The sequence below is a fragment of the Seriola lalandi genome, unplaced genomic scaffold (genome assembly GCF_002814215.2).
Source record: "Seriola lalandi dorsalis isolate HSWRI2012SDOR001 ecotype SW California unplaced genomic scaffold, Sedor1 jcf7180002054277, whole genome shotgun sequence".
NCBI lineage: Eukaryota > Metazoa > Chordata > Actinopteri > Carangiformes > Carangidae > Seriola > Seriola lalandi.
The window spans coordinates 127,291-148,978 of record NW_019524830.1 but is presented as its reverse complement, the minus strand read 5'-3'; the positions used below and the strand labels follow the sequence as shown (position 1 = coordinate 148,978).

The 21,688-nt window shown below is 42.8% G+C and overlaps 1 protein-coding gene across 1 annotated transcript in view; it reads right to left on the bottom strand.

Moving 5' to 3' along the window:
* The window catches only part of kif1ab (kinesin family member 1Ab), a 25,343-nt gene extending 4,566 nt beyond the window's left edge, over positions 1–20,777 (bottom strand). The window contains exons 1-47 of the mRNA XM_087173719.1: positions 20,346–20,777; positions 18,938–19,114; positions 17,005–17,078; positions 16,543–16,722; positions 16,364–16,432; positions 15,880–16,058; positions 15,570–15,681; positions 15,139–15,216; positions 14,937–15,002; positions 14,822–14,839; positions 14,645–14,723; positions 14,474–14,552; positions 13,910–14,052; positions 13,686–13,724; positions 12,340–12,470; positions 12,056–12,135; positions 11,213–11,288; positions 11,048–11,127; positions 10,855–10,961; positions 10,633–10,716; positions 10,169–10,349; positions 9,989–10,061; positions 9,711–9,801; positions 9,456–9,604; positions 8,512–8,690; positions 7,788–7,925; positions 7,532–7,650; positions 7,321–7,406; positions 6,989–7,124; positions 6,449–6,632; positions 6,243–6,333; positions 5,959–6,077; positions 5,785–5,840; positions 5,204–5,312; positions 5,004–5,070; positions 4,677–4,761; positions 4,426–4,531; positions 4,090–4,113; positions 3,821–3,935; positions 3,542–3,675; positions 3,337–3,398; positions 3,079–3,224; positions 2,304–2,492; positions 2,131–2,202; positions 1,244–1,353; positions 360–479; positions 26–214 (exon numbers count right to left, since the gene is read on the bottom strand). Of these exons, the coding sequence (XP_087029845.1) occupies positions 26–214; positions 360–479; positions 1,244–1,353; positions 2,131–2,202; positions 2,304–2,492; positions 3,079–3,224; positions 3,337–3,398; positions 3,542–3,675; positions 3,821–3,935; positions 4,090–4,113; positions 4,426–4,531; positions 4,677–4,761; positions 5,004–5,070; positions 5,204–5,312; positions 5,785–5,840; positions 5,959–6,077; positions 6,243–6,333; positions 6,449–6,632; positions 6,989–7,124; positions 7,321–7,406; positions 7,532–7,650; positions 7,788–7,925; positions 8,512–8,690; positions 9,456–9,604; positions 9,711–9,801; positions 9,989–10,061; positions 10,169–10,349; positions 10,633–10,716; positions 10,855–10,961; positions 11,048–11,127; positions 11,213–11,288; positions 12,056–12,135; positions 12,340–12,470; positions 13,686–13,724; positions 13,910–14,052; positions 14,474–14,552; positions 14,645–14,723; positions 14,822–14,839; positions 14,937–15,002; positions 15,139–15,216; positions 15,570–15,681; positions 15,880–16,058; positions 16,364–16,432; positions 16,543–16,722; positions 17,005–17,078; positions 18,938–19,043 (4,910 nt within the window). The 5' untranslated portion in view covers positions 19,044–19,114; positions 20,346–20,777. The remainder of the gene's footprint in view (positions 1–25; positions 215–359; positions 480–1,243; positions 1,354–2,130; positions 2,203–2,303; positions 2,493–3,078; positions 3,225–3,336; positions 3,399–3,541; positions 3,676–3,820; positions 3,936–4,089; positions 4,114–4,425; positions 4,532–4,676; positions 4,762–5,003; positions 5,071–5,203; positions 5,313–5,784; positions 5,841–5,958; positions 6,078–6,242; positions 6,334–6,448; positions 6,633–6,988; positions 7,125–7,320; positions 7,407–7,531; positions 7,651–7,787; positions 7,926–8,511; positions 8,691–9,455; positions 9,605–9,710; positions 9,802–9,988; positions 10,062–10,168; positions 10,350–10,632; positions 10,717–10,854; positions 10,962–11,047; positions 11,128–11,212; positions 11,289–12,055; positions 12,136–12,339; positions 12,471–13,685; positions 13,725–13,909; positions 14,053–14,473; positions 14,553–14,644; positions 14,724–14,821; positions 14,840–14,936; positions 15,003–15,138; positions 15,217–15,569; positions 15,682–15,879; positions 16,059–16,363; positions 16,433–16,542; positions 16,723–17,004; positions 17,079–18,937; positions 19,115–20,345) is intronic.
* Positions 20,778–21,688: the final 911 nt, after the last annotated feature.

Here is a 21,688-nt window from a genome sequence, read left to right as displayed (position 1 = left end):
TGAACTGAAGCTCAGTCGTACCCGCAGTAAGGTCTGTTTGTCTTCACTGTATTCCACCTTTGCAGATGACAGGTTGATGACAGCTCTCTCGACGCTGTCCCTCTCGCTGCGGTACAGGTAGACGTAGGGCCTGCGCACCACCACGTAGCGTTTCACCCAGCCACTAGTGTGGGGCTCCAGGAAGTGCAAGTAGCCCTTCTTTGACACAATGGGGCTGCATATGATGAAAGAAATACTATTGTTATGTCAAAATGAGAAAAACGTGACCACAACTGCTCTTAAATTGTGCTTATTCCCTAAATGAAAACAGTTAAATGCAGTGTGTGTGTGTGTGTGTGTGTGTGTGTGTGTAGTCTGACCTGACACGAATCTCCTGTATGTCAGGAACAAAGGTGTATCCTCTGAGAGCTTTCTTTCTGTCCACTGGGCTGTACGGGTCCAGATCTGGGGTGGATGCTCCTGAACTGGGTTCAGTGTGTCTTCACAACATAAACAACATGTTCATAATGTGACAAAAAGGAACCAACGTTTAACCAAGTCAATTCCTGGACTTATTCACAACACATTTAAAAGTGAAGTGAAAGTGAAGTTTCTACCAATAATGGCTTATCAATCAAACAGGTACAGTTTAAGCAATAACCCATGATGTCTCACTCTTCTTATGCACATGTCAGTTTAAATGAGAACATTTCATTTGTCATGTGCAGTACTACCGATGCTTCAAAGTGAAAATTTATATGAGAAAATAACTGTGATGATGTCATTTGGGTTACAAACTTGGGCTGTGAAGTGTTGAGGAAACAAGGATCAAACTGACAGAGTGTCTAATGAAATACTGTGTTGCATCATGGGAAATGTAGGATCCAGAGCTTTATGGGCTTGACTTATAATATGGTTAAAAGTCAGGGTATCTTGGTGCTCTGCTGCATTGATTTAACTATTCTTTAATTTTCAAACTTTCTCTTGCAAGTCCACCTATATGGAAGCGCAACAGTAACTGACACCATTCAAGAGTGATTTGATCTATAGCAACTTAGTTTAAGATTTTAAAGTCTTCACTGCTTCCTAGGGGATCCTAGTTTTCCTGCAAAAACAATCTGCTTCAGAAAAGGAAACATTTGGCATTTATAGAGGCACCAACAAACAGCAGTTTGTTTTGAGTAAATGTTTTCTTCAGTCCTGTAAACCATGACACTGTCTTGGGAAACACTGGATACTGTGAAGGGTAAGAGCATGTATATACCTGATATCATAGTGTCCCTCAACCAGTGACGGGCAGGTAGAGGATGGAGTGAGCGTGCTCAGTCCAGACGATGACGATTCCCTCATTAGTGATGCAGACATCTCAGAGAGCTAAAACACACCCACACATGTACACACACACACACACACACACACACGCACACACACACACACACACACACAACAAATCATGCACAGAGAAGAACACACACAAGACACGAGGGACAGACACAGATACAGACAAAACATACCAGCAAACAATTAAGCACGTACAACACAGACATGCATTCAGAAAACAACTCAAGTCAGACAATTTGTCATTTTCTAGCAATGTACTGCAGAACCATCTCTGTACCAATGTGTAACACAAATCCTCATTATGTCTAAGAGCCCCTCGCTGATTAATATGTTAAAGAGGACATGCAGGAGTAAGATCAGGTTAGTGGAAGCCTCGCAGTCTCTGAGGAGGGGGGGGGCAGTGAGGGATAAGGTCGGCGGGAAAAAAAAAAAGGAGCGGATACTAAATTATTTTGAGGGATGAAATGTGGCTACATAGATTTTTATAGACAGAATGACAATTACTATGTCTCATGCAGCTCATTCAAACAAACTCTGAGAATTACTAGTGAATAATATTTAACCAACGTCTACTGAGTGATTATGAAGATGGAAAACATAAGTTTAACAGAAGTGAGTGATATGAAATTAGACGGGATGAGGAAGAGAAAAATGTTAAAAAGACAAAAATATGTGCTCAACAAATGATTGAATGACTTGAATGAGGGAGGGTGAAGGGCGGGGCTTAAATATTTTGCGAGGGTACAGCAAGTAAACGTTAGGTTCAGAAGGATTACTGGGCCGGGTTAGAGGGCCTAGGCTGGGGCTCACCTTGCTCTCACTGGCACTGCTGCTCACCTGGCTGTACTCCCTGTTGAAGGTGTGCATCAGCAGACGCAGACACTAAAGAGAGGAAAGTGAAGCAGATTTTTTTTTTTTTGATGATGCTGAATATAAGATAAGCTAAGACAAAAGTTCTGGAGGACTCAGAGAGCAGCAGTCACCTTGGCAGCCAGCTCCCTCTGCCTCTGGTTGGGGCTCTCGAGGGCAGGGCTGTTGCTGGGACTGTGGCTGAGGACGGGACTCTTTGCAAAGTCGCTGATGTCGCTGCTCTTGTAGAGCGCTTCCTGTCCCGCCTGCAGAGTCGCCTCCAGCTTCTCCCTCAGCAGCAGGTAGTGCCTGGTCTTCTCCACCTAAAACCACATGCACATGCAAATGATGGATTTACAAGAAATCTCCTTTGCATCTTACACCAGAGTGGATGAATGCATCACTTGCTCATTTTATTTTTTCTCTTTGCTTCCAATTTTCAAACTAAACTATCACAGTTGTTTTGCCACCGTCAACTTTCTGTGAAGTATCCACCAACTGTAGTTTCTGTATACAGGTAATCTGATGTTAGGTCATGTGTTTACAGAGTCATCCTTCATTTTCACATCTAAAACACCTGGTTTAAATAAATCATCATTCTGTTACTGTCCAGTGAAGTTGTGTTAATTTCTGAGCTAAATAAACTATTAAAAAAAGTGGATTATCAGGAAAATGCATTACCACAAAACTGTTTTTTTCCTCATAAAATGTGATGTTTTGGATATACATGGTTTCACAGGACTGTACAATTTGGTGACTTGCCTGGTGTCCGGTTGCTTGTAGCAAAACTGAGCTTGAATCTAAATTTAGACTGATTTTGTGAGGCTATAATAAACCGTACGTATTCCACTAAAAACACTTTCCGAACTTGTCTTTTCTATGTGTCACCTCTTCAGTCTACAAACTGACCTCCTGCAGTAAACTGAGTTTCTCCAGCTCCCACTGGTGGTCAAGGATGAGGCTGTCACTGCGAGGCCTCCATCCAGCCAGGTTCTCCTCTCCTCGGACGTAGGCCACCGAGGTGTCCAGCACACGCCTCCGACGACGCTGCATTCCTGAGGAGAAAGAAGAAAAACAGTCCACACCTCTAGCACGACAAAACACAACAAATCATGTTTGAGATCATTTTTTTATGGATGATTCTTCTTAGTTTTATTCCCATCTCACCTGGACTTCCGTTGTCCGCCACATGGCAGAGAGTGACTTCATAGACTCCTGTGACACGGTTACTGAGATGGAGAGAGGCAACATTTCAACAGTGCATTCGAAAGGGAAGTAGTTGCTAATTAAAAAACATTTACATTTTAAAAGACCGTCGTATAAACAGATGTTGTCATCCAGATTCAGACTGTATGAATCAATGAATCTGTACCTCTCAGAGGGCCGGAGGCAGCCGGTGCTGAAGAGGTTTCTGATGGAGCGGGAGGCCGGCAGCTTCGTGTCACGGGAGTAAAACACCATGCAGAAATCTTTGGTGATCACTGTTGGCTGAGTGCAGTTCTCCATCTAGTTAAAATACACAGGAAATTAACAAATGAGAATCCATTCACATGAGTGCAAAGTGTCTGGTCACAGTGTGGCTGAGCTGCTCTCAGTTTTTAATAAATATTTATTTGAGAAAAAAATGAAAATGAAGAATAATCTCGATTACCTCAAGATAAGCAGAGAGGGTGATGTAGATCTTCTCCCCGTAGGGAGTGACTCTGTTCAGAAGCAGAGAGTTGTGCATGGAGCTGTCCCATGCTGCCTCAAATCGGTAGAAAGTTCTGATATGAGAAAAACAAAACACCATCATCTATGTGCATGGTTTTTAAAGAGGAAAGAGTCAACCTAACAAAAAAAAAAAAACCCAGAGAGCTGTGTGACATCTTGTTATCAGAAACAATAATTGAAAAGATAAAAAAATGATTGTCATTATACCTATGATCAACTCCCAAGGAGACGCTGGCATTAACAAAGAATAAAGAGAAAAAGGACAGGAGTTAGAAACTTTTAACTGCAGCTGTTAAAAGTTTAAACTCAGCAAACAATATTGATGCATGCAAACTGAAAAATGCATTGAAGCAAAATTAAGATTTAATTATAAAAAGGCATGTTCAGGCAATGCAAAAAAAAAAAAAAAAGAAAAAATCCCTAAACAAAGCAACTGATCTCTCTGTATGATATTAAAAAAAAGTAAAAAATAAACAAGTGAAAAAGTGGAACGTAGTAAAATACAAGATAAAAAAAATGTAAAAAGTGAAGATAGATGTGTACTTGTCGTCATGTTTAGGCCAGAAGTATCCAGAGGACAGGATGTTGAGGGAAAGGATGTTGGGGTCTATGATGGTCTCATCAGCCTCTGGAGTGTTTCGAATGCGACCTGAAGTCAAACAAGTCATGATGAGATTATTTCAGTGACACAACCTTATTTAAAATTAAAATTAGAAAAAAAAAATACAATTAAAGAATTATTTTTGATTTCTCAGTGACTTTGCCAAAGTTTTTGAATTTTGCTCATTACTCACCAATGACCAGCTCCTTCACCTCCTTCCACTCAATATCATTTCCTGTTTCATGAGCGATGGTCACTGTGATCCTCCTCTGAATGCCCTGTGGAGTCGATAGAAGATGGGACGCAAACCGGATGTTTGTTACTAGAGTTTTCAGTGGTGGAGATAAATGTATTTCATGCTAAGATAAAAGAGTGTGATTTTTTAAAAATAAGTTTTGGAGAGTTCTGGAGAGCCACTGATCCCAAGCTTCTCATATGATCTACAGACACTGAACACTATGAAGCCTATTGATATGCCTTCAGGGAAACATGATGGGAATTTGGTGAAACGTGGTCAGACCTGATGTAAGAGGAACGTGCCGTGACAGGGCATCCCACCTCTGTGGTCAACAACAGCGGGGATGTAGCTGGAGACAGGGAAATAACAAATATATTAAACTGATAATGCAGTAATGGAACAACAGTATCTCTGTGTATGTGGTCTATTGCGTCTCTTGGTTTTATCAAAGCGGCAACACAACTAATAAAGATATGACTCACTCTCCGTTGGCCTCCAGCTCGCAGATCTCAAAGAAGACCATGAGGTCATATTTGGCGTGACATGGTCCCGCAGTGGAGCGAGTCAAAGTGCTGAGCTTTGTGGCCGGCACTGAGGAATGACGAGAGAACAGATCGATGTGTGACAGACTAGAACAACGTCTACCAGACTGAACTGAACTGAAAATCTGATTAAAGACAAAGCATTGGTGAGGAAGACAAAGCAAGTTGTAGAGTTAGGCGTCACCATTTGTAGTCATGTCAGTTTTATTTATACAGCCCAATATCACAAATCACCAATTTGCCTCAAGAGGCTTTAGAGTCAGTGGGTGTTGCAGACCCCCCCCTCATTTATTGAATGATTGATGATTGATAGTTTCCACTGTGATATGAGCAAAGCATTTTGTTGAATTTAAATGAAGGGAGCTTGACTATATGGATTTGATGTAGATTGTAAATTACAGCAAATCATCAGCCCTAAGTCTAAAAAAAAACCTACTTATCAAAGATGGTGGAATGCAATAAAATAAATTACACATCATGGATTAATAAGGATGTTTCATATACTCTTAGAAACTGCTAACCTGGTTTGGATAAAGGCATCACCCTGGGAAACTGCCTCCTGGAAGGTCTCAGCGGACTAAAAGATGTGACAAGGAAACCAGAACATGAGGAAAACTTTCTTCTCATCTAATAAAAACATTCGTTCACAGTTAGTCATCAGCTGGAGGAAATTAAAGTTCAAACGTCTTCCAGACCTGATCAGGTCTTTGCAGAGCGGAGGGAAGGGCTGTTTCTGATAGTGACCGAACACCTCGAAGACGATGGGCTGAGTCTTTATGTACTCCACGAAGGACTTGGTCACCTCCACTGTGATCTGACAGTGGAAAGAAGGAATGAAACTACAACTACACCCTTCAAACAACTGTCGGCGCAGCCTGTTGATAGCTAAGAAAGTGTTTTAAAAGAAAAGTAAAAAAAAATATTGCAATAGTATTAATATTTGTTAACAATAGGAGTGAATTTCAGTTTCAGTGCCTACATTTTGTACGTGGTAGAAGCCCAGCGGAGGTCCTCTGCCGGTGTTCTTCAGCGGCTCAGTGGAGAAAGCTTCGTCATGACGGTGGATGAAGCTGAAATGAGAGAAGACGTCACTCTCTATTTCAACCAAGGCTGACTAACACACAAACACAGTCTGGTTAACGTGTATGATGCTCAAACCACAATTACTGTTAATGGTTCACTCACTTGAACTGGCAGAAGATGTCGGCGTACTCGGCTGAGATGCTGGAGGCCTGTAACACGGTGACTCTGAAGGTGAAGGTGCTGCCGATCTTCAGGTGGGACAGAGCTTTCTCCGGAGAGAGGTCCAGAGGAAGATCCAGACCCAGACCCAAGCTCTTCACTGGGCTGCTGGGAATCTCCAGGGTGGCTACATGAGAGAGAGGAAGACGTGTAGAAACATGGATGGTAGCACTGCAGTAACATTACGTGAGTCAGCGATGAAATATATGAATGTGTGACCTTTTAACCTTGTAAGAGCTGGGTGTGTATAGAGAAATGAACACTGGGATTGTGGTTCCTTTTCAACAAAGGTATGTCAGTGGAAACATACACTGTGTTACAAGAAAAGACAAATATTTTACCAATAATTTGGGATGGAGCTCTTCATTTCGGATTTAATACTTTTGTTTTAGATCTCAAAGCCTTGAAAATATATCACTTTTTCACACGGGCGAGATTGACAGACCAGCATGATTTCCATTTCCTGCACAGATCTCCTCTCACCTGCACACGTGTTGTTGTTGACTTCATCTGCAGAGATTCCTATCTCAGCGTTTTGGCCTTCCCCCTCCACAATGCGCAGCTCCTCCTGGGAGGTGTTGGAGTGCGACATAGTGCCAGGACACGACTCGGTCTGGAACTGAAACGAGACAGCGAAACCGTGAGCTCAGGCCCCATTTACATCAGATGTTATAATCTACATGCGGAAATTCATATTCCAACCATTTCTTCTCTTCTCTTAAATGATGTTTGACTTTAATGACTTACATTATATCTGACTTTCTGCTGTTTAGGACACATTCAGAGAAAACCATTAGGAATCACTACTGAAGTACCTTCTCAAACTGCTTGTCTTCAAAGGAGATCTTAGCAGTGCCTGACTGCCTCACACCAGAACCGTAATCAGGGGCCTCCTCGTCGGCTGAAGAGAGACACGATGTGACACGAAGTGTTACGATCATTTCACAATAGCTATAATGACTTGCTCAACAGCAGCTGATTGTGTTAAAACGAATACTCAGCCTTGATTTTTTTTTTTTTTCTTACCCGAGATGGCCTGTACTGCCACTCTGAGGAAGCCCTTCACCTCTCCTTTCTCGCTGACGATGGCCACGCGATGCACCAGGGGCACCGGGTACAGCAGGTTACTCAGGTACACAAAAGCCCTGAGGAGAAGAAAGAAAGGGAGTGATGAGGGCATTTTCAGTTTTGGCGTTTTATTGTGCAATAAAAGAGTGGGATTTAAATGAAAGCTGCCTCCAGGAGAGGAATGGAGCCTGATGGTGTTTAGTTGGTGACCGACCTGCCGACAAGACGGAACCAGGGGAAGCGGTCGTAGAAGGGGTCGCCTCCGGTCAGGGCGTGGTCACAGTCCTCCACAGCACTGCTGGGGAGCTCTGCCGCACGGTCATACATTTCTCTCATTAGGTCCAGCCTCTGCCTGCAGGGGGCAGTATTAAAAAAAAAACACATGCTGAGGGTGAGCCTAACCACTGGACAAACCAGGACACACACAGGGAAGCTCCTGGCTAGTGTGAAAGACAGACAGGAACCCGTAATATGTTTAAAAGATCCTAACATGTTGTTTTACAATACTCTTACTGTATTTTATAAAGACACCAGATGGCAATAGAGCACCTTTCTAAAGGATGACATAGTTTTTTGCATTTCTTAGCATCATAGCTTTATATATATAGGAATATATTGTATTTTTTCTATTTTTGTGTCTTTATTAGAGAGACACAGAAGACAGATGACTCAGGTCTCCGGCAGGATGCAAACCAGGGATGTTGCCGAGCCTGAACCTCTCAGCTACCACGGCTTCTTATTTCGCATGCATATATAACCGTAGCTCTTTCAGAGTTTTACGTATTCCATTTCAGTGTATAGGTATTCATATACTCTGCATTGGATTGTAAGGATATGAACTCCAAAATGTTTTTAAACAATCATAAATAAAAAAAATCTTGACCATTGAATCAGCTTTAAACCACGTGTCCACTATTCTAATGACAGATCCCTGATACCTGAGTTTCTCCAGAGTCCAGTAATGCGTGGCTCCATTCTTCTGATCCTGGACTTCGACAGCTACGATGGTCTGGGGGAAAGGTCGCCTCTCTCTCTCTTTGGCCACGCAGGGGGGCAGCAGGTCAGGCGGCAGAGGAGAGTAGAGGGTGTCCGTCAACAGGACGAACTGGAACTGCACCTGTGGACGACACAAGGCATGAAATATGAGTGACTGCTTGTTATTGTTCCGCTGTGTCGTATCTGTGAAATCAAATGAGGATTCCTATATATGCTATCAGCACAAAAAGAAGAGGTCAGATATGGTCAGATTAAGTTCATAATCAAACTGTTTTTACAAGTAACACATTAAACTCAGGTGCTGCTTCATCAGAGGGATTTCATAGCGATAATACACATCATAAGTTTGATCTTCTGCTGATTGTAACACAACATACAGCTTGGGGGGCTGGTTGAAATCAATAACTGGCCGAGACATGAAGCAGTAAAGTTTAATTTCCATCAAAAATATCGTTCATCTTCATATTCATGCCAGCTTTTACAAGCTAGACAGAGGGGCATCAGTATTTTTAGTGTATTGCACCGTATGTTAGATTTTAATGACTCACGGAGCTAAATCATTGTGGCACATCCAGACAATCAATTATTTTTCGAGAGTCTCGCATTGATGCAAATCCAATTAAATACACAATGGCCCCCGGCAGACACTTCATACACTTCACTTCCTCCAGAGTCGCATTGAAATAAATTTGACTTTAAAAAATGATTCATCTCAACTGGTGCGAGAAGACTATAATGACTTTATGGAGGCAACAACAACAACCAGATGTTAGTGCTGCCTATGGAAGTGGATCCGAATTACGTTTTTTAGAAAAGTCTGTCATATGTTTACCCAACACTAAACACATAACACATGTTATGATGATGATATTTTCAAACGCCCCACCTTCTTCTTCAGCTCCACACTGATAGCATTGGCCTCCTTGAGGAAGATGGCGTTGCCCCAAAGCAGATCCCTGAGAGACGTGAACTGGTAGAAACGCCACTTTCTGAAAGCCCACAGAGCCAGCTCAGTCTCACGCTTCGTCCACGGCACTGGGAGAGGCGAGAGAGTTGATATGTGAATGAAAATGTGATCCAATAAAAGCCCAACTGAGAGACGCTTGTTTGTGCCAGTAAGAGTTCAAATTGACAATATCACCTTCCTCCTCGGGCTCCTCCTCTTCTTCAGGAGACTCCAGGTAGCGAGAGTCCACTTGTTTCTGAAGAGCCTCCAGTTTACTCTCATAGTCCTGAAAGAAAACACAAGATCCAGATCAGGACCAGGCCGAGTTTGTCGGCTAATATTTTGCTTTTGCTTCAAATAAATATACAATTAAACTGTTTATTTCTTATTTTTAATCTTTCATGGAATAAAACATCAATGTCAGGAACGATATGAATTCAAATTTGATGTTTTCAAATAGAGCTTTCTCTCACCAGTCGTTGCTGCTCCAGCAGGTTACTGGCTTCCTCTCTTTCTTTACGGTACTGATCCTCGAGTTCCTGAAGCCTGATATTGAAAATGACATAATTACATGTAAGTAAAAAATAGCAACATGTAATAATCACAATCATCGTTATGAATTTTACATCCTTCACACACACACACACACACACCTCTGCTCCATCTCCTGCTTCATGTCGATGCCTTGTTTCTCCAGCAGCTCTCTCTGAGCGAAGGCCCAGTCGACGGGCTCCACCGGCGTCTCGGCGCACGGCGTCCTCTCTCGCTCCAGGCGAGCCTGCTCCGGGTCGTTGAAGCGAAACACATGGCTCTTTCCCATGATGATGCGATTCCCTAAAAAAAAAATTCAAATTAGAAAAAAGTGTAAATGCCCTATTGTATGATGATGTTACACAGTGGTGAAACAGCTGACATTAGGGAAGTCAAAGCTTGTGCAACAATATAACAAAGTGAAGCTTTCCAAGGTGACTGAAATTCTGTGGTCGCTCTTCTGATTTGACTTTGGCCCAACACTGGGCCACAGACTTCTCTCGTCCTCACAATACATTTCTTCATCTCAACTCTTCTAGATGCAAGTGCTTTGTTTTCCACCTTTTCTTCAAACACAGTCACTCACCTGATCGCAGAACAGTGGGTGAGGTCACTCTCTTCCCGTTGACATACGTCTCTGCCCCTTCACATGGCTCAAGGATGACACATCCTAAAAAAAGATTTATAAAACTTAGTATCTAAAATATATACACTATAACAGATGGTGGGCATGATTTGTAATATGTAAATGTTACTTAACATAGTAATTTTACATATTAAGCCAGAGGGAGAGCGGTGAACCATTTACCTTCTCCCTGAGGACCTGTGGTGCTGCTGAAGGTGCAGTGTTCGTCTTTGATAAAATGGCCACTGAGAACAATGTCTTGGCGAGTCTTGGCATTTTCACGGCCAACCCTGCGGGAAGATAACGTGATCAAATTGAGTTAAATCCCCCGACAGCAGCGTCGTATCTGGATTAAATCCGGAAAGTGAAACCTTACTTGGTAATGCCATCTTTGATGTAATACAGCAGACACTCAGACATCAGCGGGTCCTCGTTCAGGTTCACCAGATGAGGGGTCTAAAAGGGGAAATCGTGAGTGATGCGCAAGTTCAGATAAATGAAAAAATATCAAACCTCTGTCCCACAGTGATGAGCACCTTACCTTTTTCGGGGAGAAGACACCCACAGTGCCTCCGTCTTCTCTCATGGCAACACCCATCTCAGCCAGCAGGGCCTCCCTACAGACAGCACACAGTTGGCGTCATGACATGCGATTTTACAGACGACAGTAGGTTTATAGTTGTTAAGAATGTATCATTTCAGGATGTCAGGAGATATGTTTTTTGTCATAAAGCTGAAACCTTAACAAGCCTAAGAGCCATGACAGGCTCTCTGCTTTAAGCTAAATGCTAACGTCAGCATGCTAACATGCTCACAATGACAGTGCAAACACTCTGATGTTTAGCAGGTATAATATTTACCAACTTACTTCTGCGTGTCCACAATAAACATGAGAATGTTTTTAGTTTTGTAGTATTCGGTCAGAAATCAAAGTATTAGACAATTTTGTCCTGATGACGATGACACAAACAGATTTTACGGTTCATGCTGAGGGGAACACGTGTCTCATGATAATCCCTCTGGTGGTTGTCAACCTCATGGTGACGCTAAAGGGAAAAGTCTGAGGATCATCAAAGTCGTTAGGCTTCATTCATCTGATCGTTGACCGACATTTCCATCCCTACCGACTCAAAATATGGTGCATTCCTACTTTCCAAACAGTCCGGCCATCCAAAAAGTTTTCAAGGTCTAACAATCACTAATAGTCCATTTGTTTTAGTTTGGCTGGACCAGCCCCAAAGGTAGGTGGGTGTTAAATGGTTGAACATACTGTAGATTTCAGGCGAAAGGTTCAGAAAAGAATAACGGGTACCGTCCCTGTTGCTATGGGGATGACAGACATGTTTGAAAGCCATAAAATATTGCATGAATATTTTGGACCAACCTCTCCATGCGAATGGCCTCAGTACGACGCAGCTTCTCCTCCCAGGTCTCATTGAGCTCGGCAATGATTTTCTCAGTTTCCTGTTGATGAAATTAAAACGGATTTATAAAAAATCAAATTGGAATTATCGACTCTGCTCATTTTTGATTTGATCAATTTCTCTCCCACCAAATTTCACTGCTTTTACTCAGAAAATCTCATTCCCACCCACCATATCTGCACATTATCTAACCTCCCATTTCCCAACTCTTCATCCTCAACAATTTCACCATGTTCCTTCCTACCTTGAGCCTCTCGATGGCCTCCTCACTGGCCGGGCTGAAGATGCGATCATGGAGGTTGTTGATGGACCCGGCGCGACTGGACAGGGCCGAGAGCGAGGGAGAGGGGCTCATTCCTGTCATGGCGTTGGTCACTGTGGAGAGATCACCCCTTTGATTGACAGCCTGGCGATTATTCACAAAGTTCTTGTAATCGCACAGGTCTGCCAGAGAGAGAGGCGTTGCATGGAAGAGAGCAAGGAAGGAAAGGAAGGACAGAACGAGGGAAGGTCCAAGCAGACGCCGGTAATTCAGGAAAGACATCAAGGGTTGAGAGGAACACGCAGAAAAATGGATAAAGAGGAAAAGAAATTGGGGAACGACAGGGAGGAGTACAAAAAAAAAGAAGAGAAAGCTCAAATAATGAGTCAAGGAAGCAGAGGTCATTTGCTTACCAAAGCCATCGCAGACGGAGAGAAAAGAACAACTCAAACCGATGCCAAATAGACAGAAAGTTACAGATCAGAGGCTTCTTTTTTTCTCTGACGCTCGTATACACAGAAACAAACTTGACAAGCTCGCAAGCATGAGAATGTTATGACAAAGGAAAGAAAAAATAAATATATGTCACTACAATGCATAACAACCAAATACAGCCCAAGTTTTTTTTTGTTTTGTTTTGTTTTGTTTTGTTTGTATGTGAAGCATTTCTTAATGTCTTCGAAACTGTTCAGCACAGCCTTGGGTAGCGTAGCTCCTGGCAGTGCAGGCCTCAAAGCTCCTGACTCATAGCTTCAATTAGCTCCACACACAGAGAACCAGGAGGCAACGAAAAGAGCTCCTCAGCAATCTAAAATGGCGTCCTCCCAGTCAGTCCTTTCTTCCATGATCTCCAATAATGGTTTTTAGAAATGCATTAAAACAGCATGTTTCATGGCAGCCCTGACTTTGATGCTGTCTGCTTCCCAGCAGAAACAGTGAGTCCTCATGGGATCACAATGCAAAAGCTTTAAGCCAATTTAAAATTGTGTTATAAGGAGAAACGTTGTTAGAGCTTCCCAAGTTAGAAAGAGAGCAAAAAAAAAACATGTATTACCATGGAAATGAGAACTAATGAAAAGAAAAAAGGAGGCCATTTTTCTAGAATTCTTGACAAAAATTAATGGATTACAGCAACAAGGTTTAACCTCAGAGGTAATTTTTGTAATGCTCTAAATAATCATTGTATACTTTACATCTAATTTATGTCATATCTGACTTCACTGCTCTTGGGTAGTTAGTCAGGTCTCTGGTGTGGTGGAAGAGGAAGGCTGGCTCAGGATTCATTTCTATTAGTTGCAAAGCGCAGGCTTGCTAAGAGTTATACACACATTTCAAACCAGTGATGACGGGGCCGGTGCAGCGATACGCTGATAGGACAGAGGAGAGAAGAGACTGTGTGTGAGAGACACTGCCTTAAATGTAAGGAGAATAAACCTGCACAAGAACTGTAAACGCAGGTTTGTGCTTATGTGTTTGCATCTGTGTGTGTGTCAGCCTATATATGTGCATTTCTGTTAGTGAGTTCTGTTGTGTTTCCCCATGTCACACTCACTCTCTATGATGTCTCCCAGGCCCTGTGCATACAGCAGGTCCTTGAGGCGAGCCACCTCCTCTTTCAGCTCACGCACCAGGCGGTTGTTGGGGTCCTCGTTGATCACAGCGTTGCAGCGGATCTGTTTGGCCCGATCAGCGTAGCTGGAGGGACAGAAGCCGTGAAATTATAACAGGTGATTATCATGCTCGGCATACTGAATCACATTCACCAGCTAATGATAATATGAGATGTGAAATGAGAAGGATGCCACTGTACAGTCCAATGCTGAGAATAAAATATTACAGAGATTACGTGTTAAAAACACTATACAATCAGTGCAAAGTGCAAAAGCGTCAGCAGGCTTTTATAAGGATCCATTAGCGATGCAACACTACTGAGCTACATAATGTAAAGTCCATTTTCTCCTCAAATATGTAAATATATGCACAAAATGTTCCAACATCTTATCTGTTCATCTCCTCTAAAGGTTAAAGTGTGACCGTATCCTCAAAATGCTTTCCCCCAGGGAAAACGACTGCTTCCATTATCTTTACAAAGGTTTTTTATTGATGTTTTTCTCACCGGAGGGTACTGAGGGTTTCATCATAGTTAATATCAGCAGGGCTGAGGGCAGCCACCATAGCTGTGCGAGAGTTTCCTCCTAAAACACACAAAATGAGACAACACTTTAGCAGACACAGGAAATTGTTGTTGTGGTAAAAAAAAAGAAAGTTTAATCATCTGTTTGCGTACCCAAGTTCTCCCTCAGTAGCCAGGTCAGAACTGAATCTCTGTAAGGTATAAAACTCTCCACCTTCTTCTTTTTCTTATTCTGTTCACAAAATAAACACACATTTGTTAGTGACCCTGAAACAATACACAGTAAATCTTATTTGCCTTTTCAAAGCTGTGGTAGATGTTGTTGCTTACTTTGTTTGGAGCCGTGTCCTGACGGTTGGAAGAGAAACAGCAACATTTGTTATTTGCAGAACAAGAAATATGAATTTGCAGCAGTATATCTTTGATGGCAAGTGTAAAAACACACCAGTTCAGCTAGAGCAGAAATAACTTTCCCCAGTGTGGTTAAAGACTTGTTGATGTTTGCTCCTTCCTGCAAAAATAAAAATAAAATAATCAGTTATTTGACGTATTTGTCCCTTTATTCATGGGCAAATTTTGATTTGATTACTATTAAAAGTCTCTCCACCCTGTATGCATAAATACCATAACCACAACCTTCCTCTCACCTTGAGTCTGGTTCCTTTGGCTCCGGTGGAGTCGGCTCTCTCGCTGCCAGCCAAGTCCACCAGGCTGATCTTGCTGACCTGCACGACGACAGAAAATATTTTTTCCTGAAACTGGTCTGAACGAAGAAGATTAACAACCTGGTGCATTTCACCTGAAACTGCACCGGGAGAACTGGCAGTAAATAATGAGCGGTTATCAATCAATACCACAACACGTCGATCAGATAACAGCAGGGCAGAAGGCCCGACTCGGGTCATAAAAGGTAATAAAAATCATTTCTGCCTGATAGCGGCTCCGCTGTAGCTGTGACAAGTTTCAGAAAACGAAAGTTCTTATTGATTTTGTTTTTCTAAGAAGCCGGAAAAACCGTATCTCTGCTAGACAGGGCGATATCTCAGACGTGACTGTGAGCGGAGCTCGGCGTCAGAACCTTTTCTGATGTGTTGTCCGTCTCCATGTCTTGCTTCTTCTGTGTGAAGATGATGTTAAAGACAGCGTGAGAGCGGCTGCTGGTCTCGTTCATGTTGGTAGCAGCCACAGTCCTGGAAATAAATAAATAAATAAATAAAAAGTTCGTATTGCTGACTCATTAATATGTGTCCATCGATCATTATTCCAGCCACTGATGGAACAAATATAACCACAACCAAATCACTCATCTTGTTCATCTTTACAACCAATTATTACATCCAGCGATCAGCTGGTTAATCCAGCGTTAAGACTCGGGCTGGCTCTGTCACCTGGCCTTGTTTCCAGAGTCCATCAGGTCCTGGATGTCGTTGTAGGAGGTGACGGCTAGTTTGGACAGATCTTCAACGTAGGGTCCCATCAGAGGGTGCTCTCTGACACGCAGGTTTCCTTTGTTTTTGGGGTTCAGCAGGTCACGCACACGCTCGCAATAAATCTCCATGTAACTCACCTGGAGGAGGCAAAGAGGCAGCCATGTCATAAAACACATTTAATCAGGTAGTAAATGGTTCTTAATACTAATTGGTCGCTCCTGGCCTGGGGCAATAAAAGATTAGGAATCAGGTGAATTACCTTCTGACTATCTGACACAATAATATTATTACAGGACCGGCTGCTCCTCGGAAATATTCCTTTTTCCTTTCATTTATCGTAAAAACTCACATAGGTGTCCAAGAAGATCAGAACTTAATTCATTAAGAGGTCTTTGATATTCTTCAGTTTAGATGTTCAAACTTGTGCGGACTTATCACTCACCTCTACGGAGTAAGACATGCTGTTGTCGTTATTGCTGCCATTGATCTTGGTGAAGAGGTCCTCGCACAGCTAGAAAAAAAGAGGATGGATTGATTTTATTCTGACAGCGATTAAAGAGAAAAAAAAACCCATCATCAATCAAAAGATCATTACATCCTTTGTCTTGTATGCAATATTACCAGGGGTATGATTCCTTGCTGGTCTTTCTCCTGCCGTCCCATCATGGTGTAGCTTTTGCCCGCTCCGGTCTGGCCGTATGCAAATATGCACACGTTGTAGCCCTCAAAGGCATGAAGCAGCATCTCCTCTCCGATGTCCCTGTACACCTGCACCTGGGACGCATAGTTGATGTCCTCAGGCTGCACACGCGAAAGACGAAAGAAGGGGAGAGAGAGAGAGAGAGAGAGAGAGAGAGAGAGAGAGAGAGAGAGAGAGAGAGAGAGAGAGAGAGAGGATCATTGTTTTTCACAGCGGGACGCGGCATGAAAAACACACACAAAAAGTTTCAGATCAATTATTTTTCAGTAGTTATTTGCGGTTCGCTTTCGAGCAAATCATTAATTTTCCTACCTGACTAGTAGTACTGCACATGTGTTTACTTCCTGAGAGGAGTAGAACTGAAATGATGCCATGAAACTCACCGTAGTGTGGGACCAGTAAGAAAAGTCGAAGTTAAAGCTCTTGTTTTCTTTCGGCTGTTTGGGGTTCAGGATCGCTAAAACAGAGGAAAACAGATCAGATATTATTATTATTATATTATGATTATTATCAGTCTATTCGCTGTTACCTCTCCAGACTGTGGAAATATCTTAATTCATACTGAATTTAATATGATTGTGATAAATATTTTCTCTCTCCTATTATATATTATTTCTCATATATCCCATATTATATTTAACCTCGTTTTTTGTTTTGTTTCTTCTTTTCTTTTTTTTAGGAATATTTGTATAAGTGTGTTATATGTATGTTGTTTATGACAGACTAAAATAAAATAAAATATATTTAAATTCCCAAACCATCCTTATTTAATACATCCTAACAGATCAAAGATTACTTATTCGACTTCAGTTAGTATCAACAGCGGGACGTTTAAATGCACAGTCATCCCTTTTTAGGGAGGGGAGGGGTGCAGTGTAAGTAGAATATGAAATAAGAAGTGAGCAGGAGCAGATGCTCTGTTGGCTGCAGACTGAATCCACTGTATCGCCCCCTGCAGACAAGTTCAACATAGCAGCAGAAGTGTCCTGCTGAAACACACGCTCAGGCAGAAACAACACCGTGTGGCTGTAACACAGGGAAATATAGGAGGAGGGAAAGAGCAGCGAGCACTCACACACTCACATTCAGTCAGTGGAGGTAATGAGTTGAAATAATGCAAGTTTCGATTCTCTGGATGTAATGAGGTCATTAAAAACACTGACAGGCACAACAGGCACACACACACACACACACACACACACACACACACACACACACACACACACACACACACACACTTGCATCAGCTGACCCCCAAGTCTGGGCTCAACCAGAACAACGGGGTCTTTTTGGTCCCTGCAGCTCGCATGATAGAGAGCGGAGAGCTGTGGCGGTCGCTACATCCTACACACACTGACGGGCTTCAGGCCTGACTGAAGCTTTTGTTTCCCTCTCTATAGCTGCCAACGTGCTGCGTGCCTCCCTGCCCACTCTTGTTGCCGGGGGGGGGCAAAGCTGCCTACGATACAAATATCTGAGGTGAAAAGCTAAACTTGGCTCAATGTAGATCACAGCAATATGAGTAAATAAATAAAACAGGACCAGAGAGTTTGCTGGGTGAACATGTTGTGACTCAAGCTATAGCAGGCTGAACAGTTACATGACGAGTGGATTTTCTGTGCTGTGCATGTTTTCTTCTTCATCTTCATCAACATATTCAATGTTTCAGTTACATTTCTCTGCTCACTGATTAATCCTGTATTTGAGTGTAAAGACAATGAATAGTATGAAAGGAAAAAGTGGCTATGAAGTTGTAGATAAAGGAAGGAACACATGACAGTATTTTACACACTACATATGCGCGGTGCATTGCATGTACATAACATGTATAACAGCATATTTCCTGATGCATTCATTCAAATGTGTATTTTCTTTTGAGCCCCTGAATGTCTAACGTTTCATGTGATCGTAGCATCTTTTACAAATATTTTTGTTCATAATTTAAAAATTAGACAAACCAGGGTAAAATTGTTGCTTTCACTCTGATAAACTATGGGACAATTACTTCTGTTTAAAGCCACCAACATATGGAAATATTCCAATTCTACACAATGGTGGCTTTAATCGAATCAAGAGGAACATTAAAATACATCAATGAAAACTTCAGTCTCTGTCTCAAGGATTGAAGTGCATTTCCTTTACTCCCAAAACAGTTCAAACAATGTGTGCTGACCAAACTGTGCAGCACCTGATCCACATGAGTCACCGATCCACACCAGTGTTGATGAAGCTTTTATATTTGACAGCCACATCATTTCTAAACGACTCTGCAGTCTGTTCCCAACACACTAAAAACACACTTATATTCCTACTCACTTGTGGTGTTTCCCGACATCTGAATGATGCATTTACTGTCCTTCGAGATCTCTCTGGAGTTGAAGGGTCGGACCCTCACCGCCACCTTCACTGACGCCGCCGCCATGATGCAGGTGGGTGCGTGGGCGAGCTGAAGAGCTTGAGATCCGTGTGGCTGCACAGACGCACACCTGGCACCTGCACAGGTAGATGATGAGAGGTATTTTTTGGATTTATCAGCAACAGGAGCAGACATGCAGGACAGAGTATCATTACACCTCTACATCATGAAAGATGGTGAAACAGCCTACCTAACAGAGTTCATTTAAATTTTAAATAGCTTGTAATAGTTTTTAGAATTCAATACTGAGAGGAGGGGGAATGTTGTCCTGGGCAACCAAGCTGAGACTTAACATGACACATCCTCCATTTTCAGGCCCTGAATCACTCAGTTTGGGCTCCAGGCAGAGACTCACTGCTCCTAAACCACGCTGACTAAATGGCTGGACCATCATTTGGCAGAAAGATCATCAGCATCCCCTCCTGTTCTACTGTAAAATGGCTGCTTATTCTTTCGGACATCATCCCCCTTGCCTCATTTATCACGGCTGAGGGCCTTGTGGTGGAAACGGTGTCTCGTCGCTGCTTCACACCACAGAAAACAACACCATATTATGAAACTAGCAGCGGGCGTTTATTCCCCCCTCCCCTCTTATTTATAACAATCATAATCATTCCTCTCACTACTGCTGTTTCTCCAACGTTTTCTCTGTCCATGACCGGATTATTTAGGTGGATTTTTTTATCGGCATATTTGCTTCAAGGCAGCGCGGCGCACACATTCATCTACATCCGACCTCAACCGATGAATAACAAAACTGCTCCTGAACATTGTTTTTTTTTTTTTTAAAGATATTATAAGTTCCGTTTAAGTGTGTGAAGGACACGGATACTGAATTCGTGAAGAAATGTGCGGTAAAGAATGAGTATTTATAACCTATGTAAATATTGCCTCCTCCATCTTGCTTCGCCTGCCGCACCTCAAAGACAGGCCGCGTAAACATAAACGGCACAGACACCAAATCATCCAGCACTGCGTCAGAAAGGAGGTCAGATCCCGTTATTAAAAGCTTAAATGACATTTACGGCTGTTTGAGTTCATATGTTCACTGGGCCGATTAGCAGTGACAGTGATGTCATTTGTTTTTAAAGTGGATTTAGCTGGGGTTTCTTTTTAAAAGACAATTGTTGACAGCAGAGGAATCAAACGTTCAACATCCTGACGCAGCGTCCTCATTTGTCGCCTCTAATGTACACAAGGCCTCGGAATTACAAACACACGCACACACTTCGTGTCCTCGCCAAGGCGTAACACCCTTCAGTGCCGATGCTGTACCGTGAAAAACATCTCAGAGGATCCGCTTCTTACCTCAGCAACTCGAGACTCGTCAACCGCAGAGGGTGAATCCTCTGCCCATTCACAACAGCGCCAGGATCCTCCGGTTCCTCCTTGTCGAATCTCCTCACCAGTCTGTATTTGTGTGTGTCTCTCTCTGGCTTTAGTCAGCCTACAGCATCCTTTCCCTTAGCGCATCCATACATGGAGAATCCGCCGGGGAAAGAGAGGGAGGGGAGACAGCCTCAGCCTCAGCTTCAGCCTCAGCTTCAGCAGCAGCAGCAGCAGCAGGGCGGGCTGAGTGTGGACCACAGCGGTGCGTCAATTAGAAAAGAGTGGAAGACAGGGGGAGGAGCGAGGGCCGGATGGATAAACAGGATGATGGGTGCAGGATGCTCCGGCGGCCCGCCACCAGTCAGTCCGTCAGTTAGTCTGAGAGGAAGGAAAATGGCGGTGCTGCTGTGTGCAGGGAAGCTGGGGGGGCGGCTGTGACATCAGCTCCAGCATCATCAGCATCATCATCCGCAGCAGGCAGCCATGAGGCAGAGCGATGCAGCACAGAGGCAGAGGAGGAGAGGGAGAGGAGTAAGGATGGAGATAACCATGGGGGGACCACAAGGAACAGGCCCAGGGGCCCTATAGGAGTCAGGGGGCCCCTAGACCAGAGTTTTGAGTAAAGTGACTGTTAACATTTTTGTTGGATAGTCAATCAAACAACTACAAAGAAACACAAAATGAGTAAAAAAAAAAAAAATGGGCACAAAACACACAAAATGAGTATGACCTGGCATAAAATGACCGCAGAGAGATGCAAGACAAGCTAAATGAAACACAACACAACTAAAAGAGATGCAAAACAAGTGCAGAGCATGAAAACAGCCAGAAGACGCAGAGACATAACACGGGTAAAAATATCGTACGACTTGACACAAAATGACCACAAAGAGTCATAACACCAGAAAGACATGCAAAAAGACACAAATCCACCAAAAAGGCCGGCAAAGAGACACAAAGTAATTGAAAATAGACATTAAAAACAACTAAAAGAGGATCAAAATTGTCTCAAAGGGACACAAAGTAATTGAAAATAGACATTAAAAACAACTAAAAGAGGATCAAAATTGTCTCAAAGAGACTGCTCACACGAAAATGTCTCATGAAGAGACACAAAATGACCTCGAAGAGATGCAAAGCGAGTAAAAAGCGACGCAAAATTAGCATGACATGACACAAAGTGAGCAAGAATAGACAGGAAACAACAAAGAGACACAAAACAAAAGAGACACAGAATGGCTTGTGTATCTTTTAGTCTGGAGATCCTATATAGGAGGGGTGGGAGCCCATTGTCTCATAAACTCTCCAAGTCCATCATAATC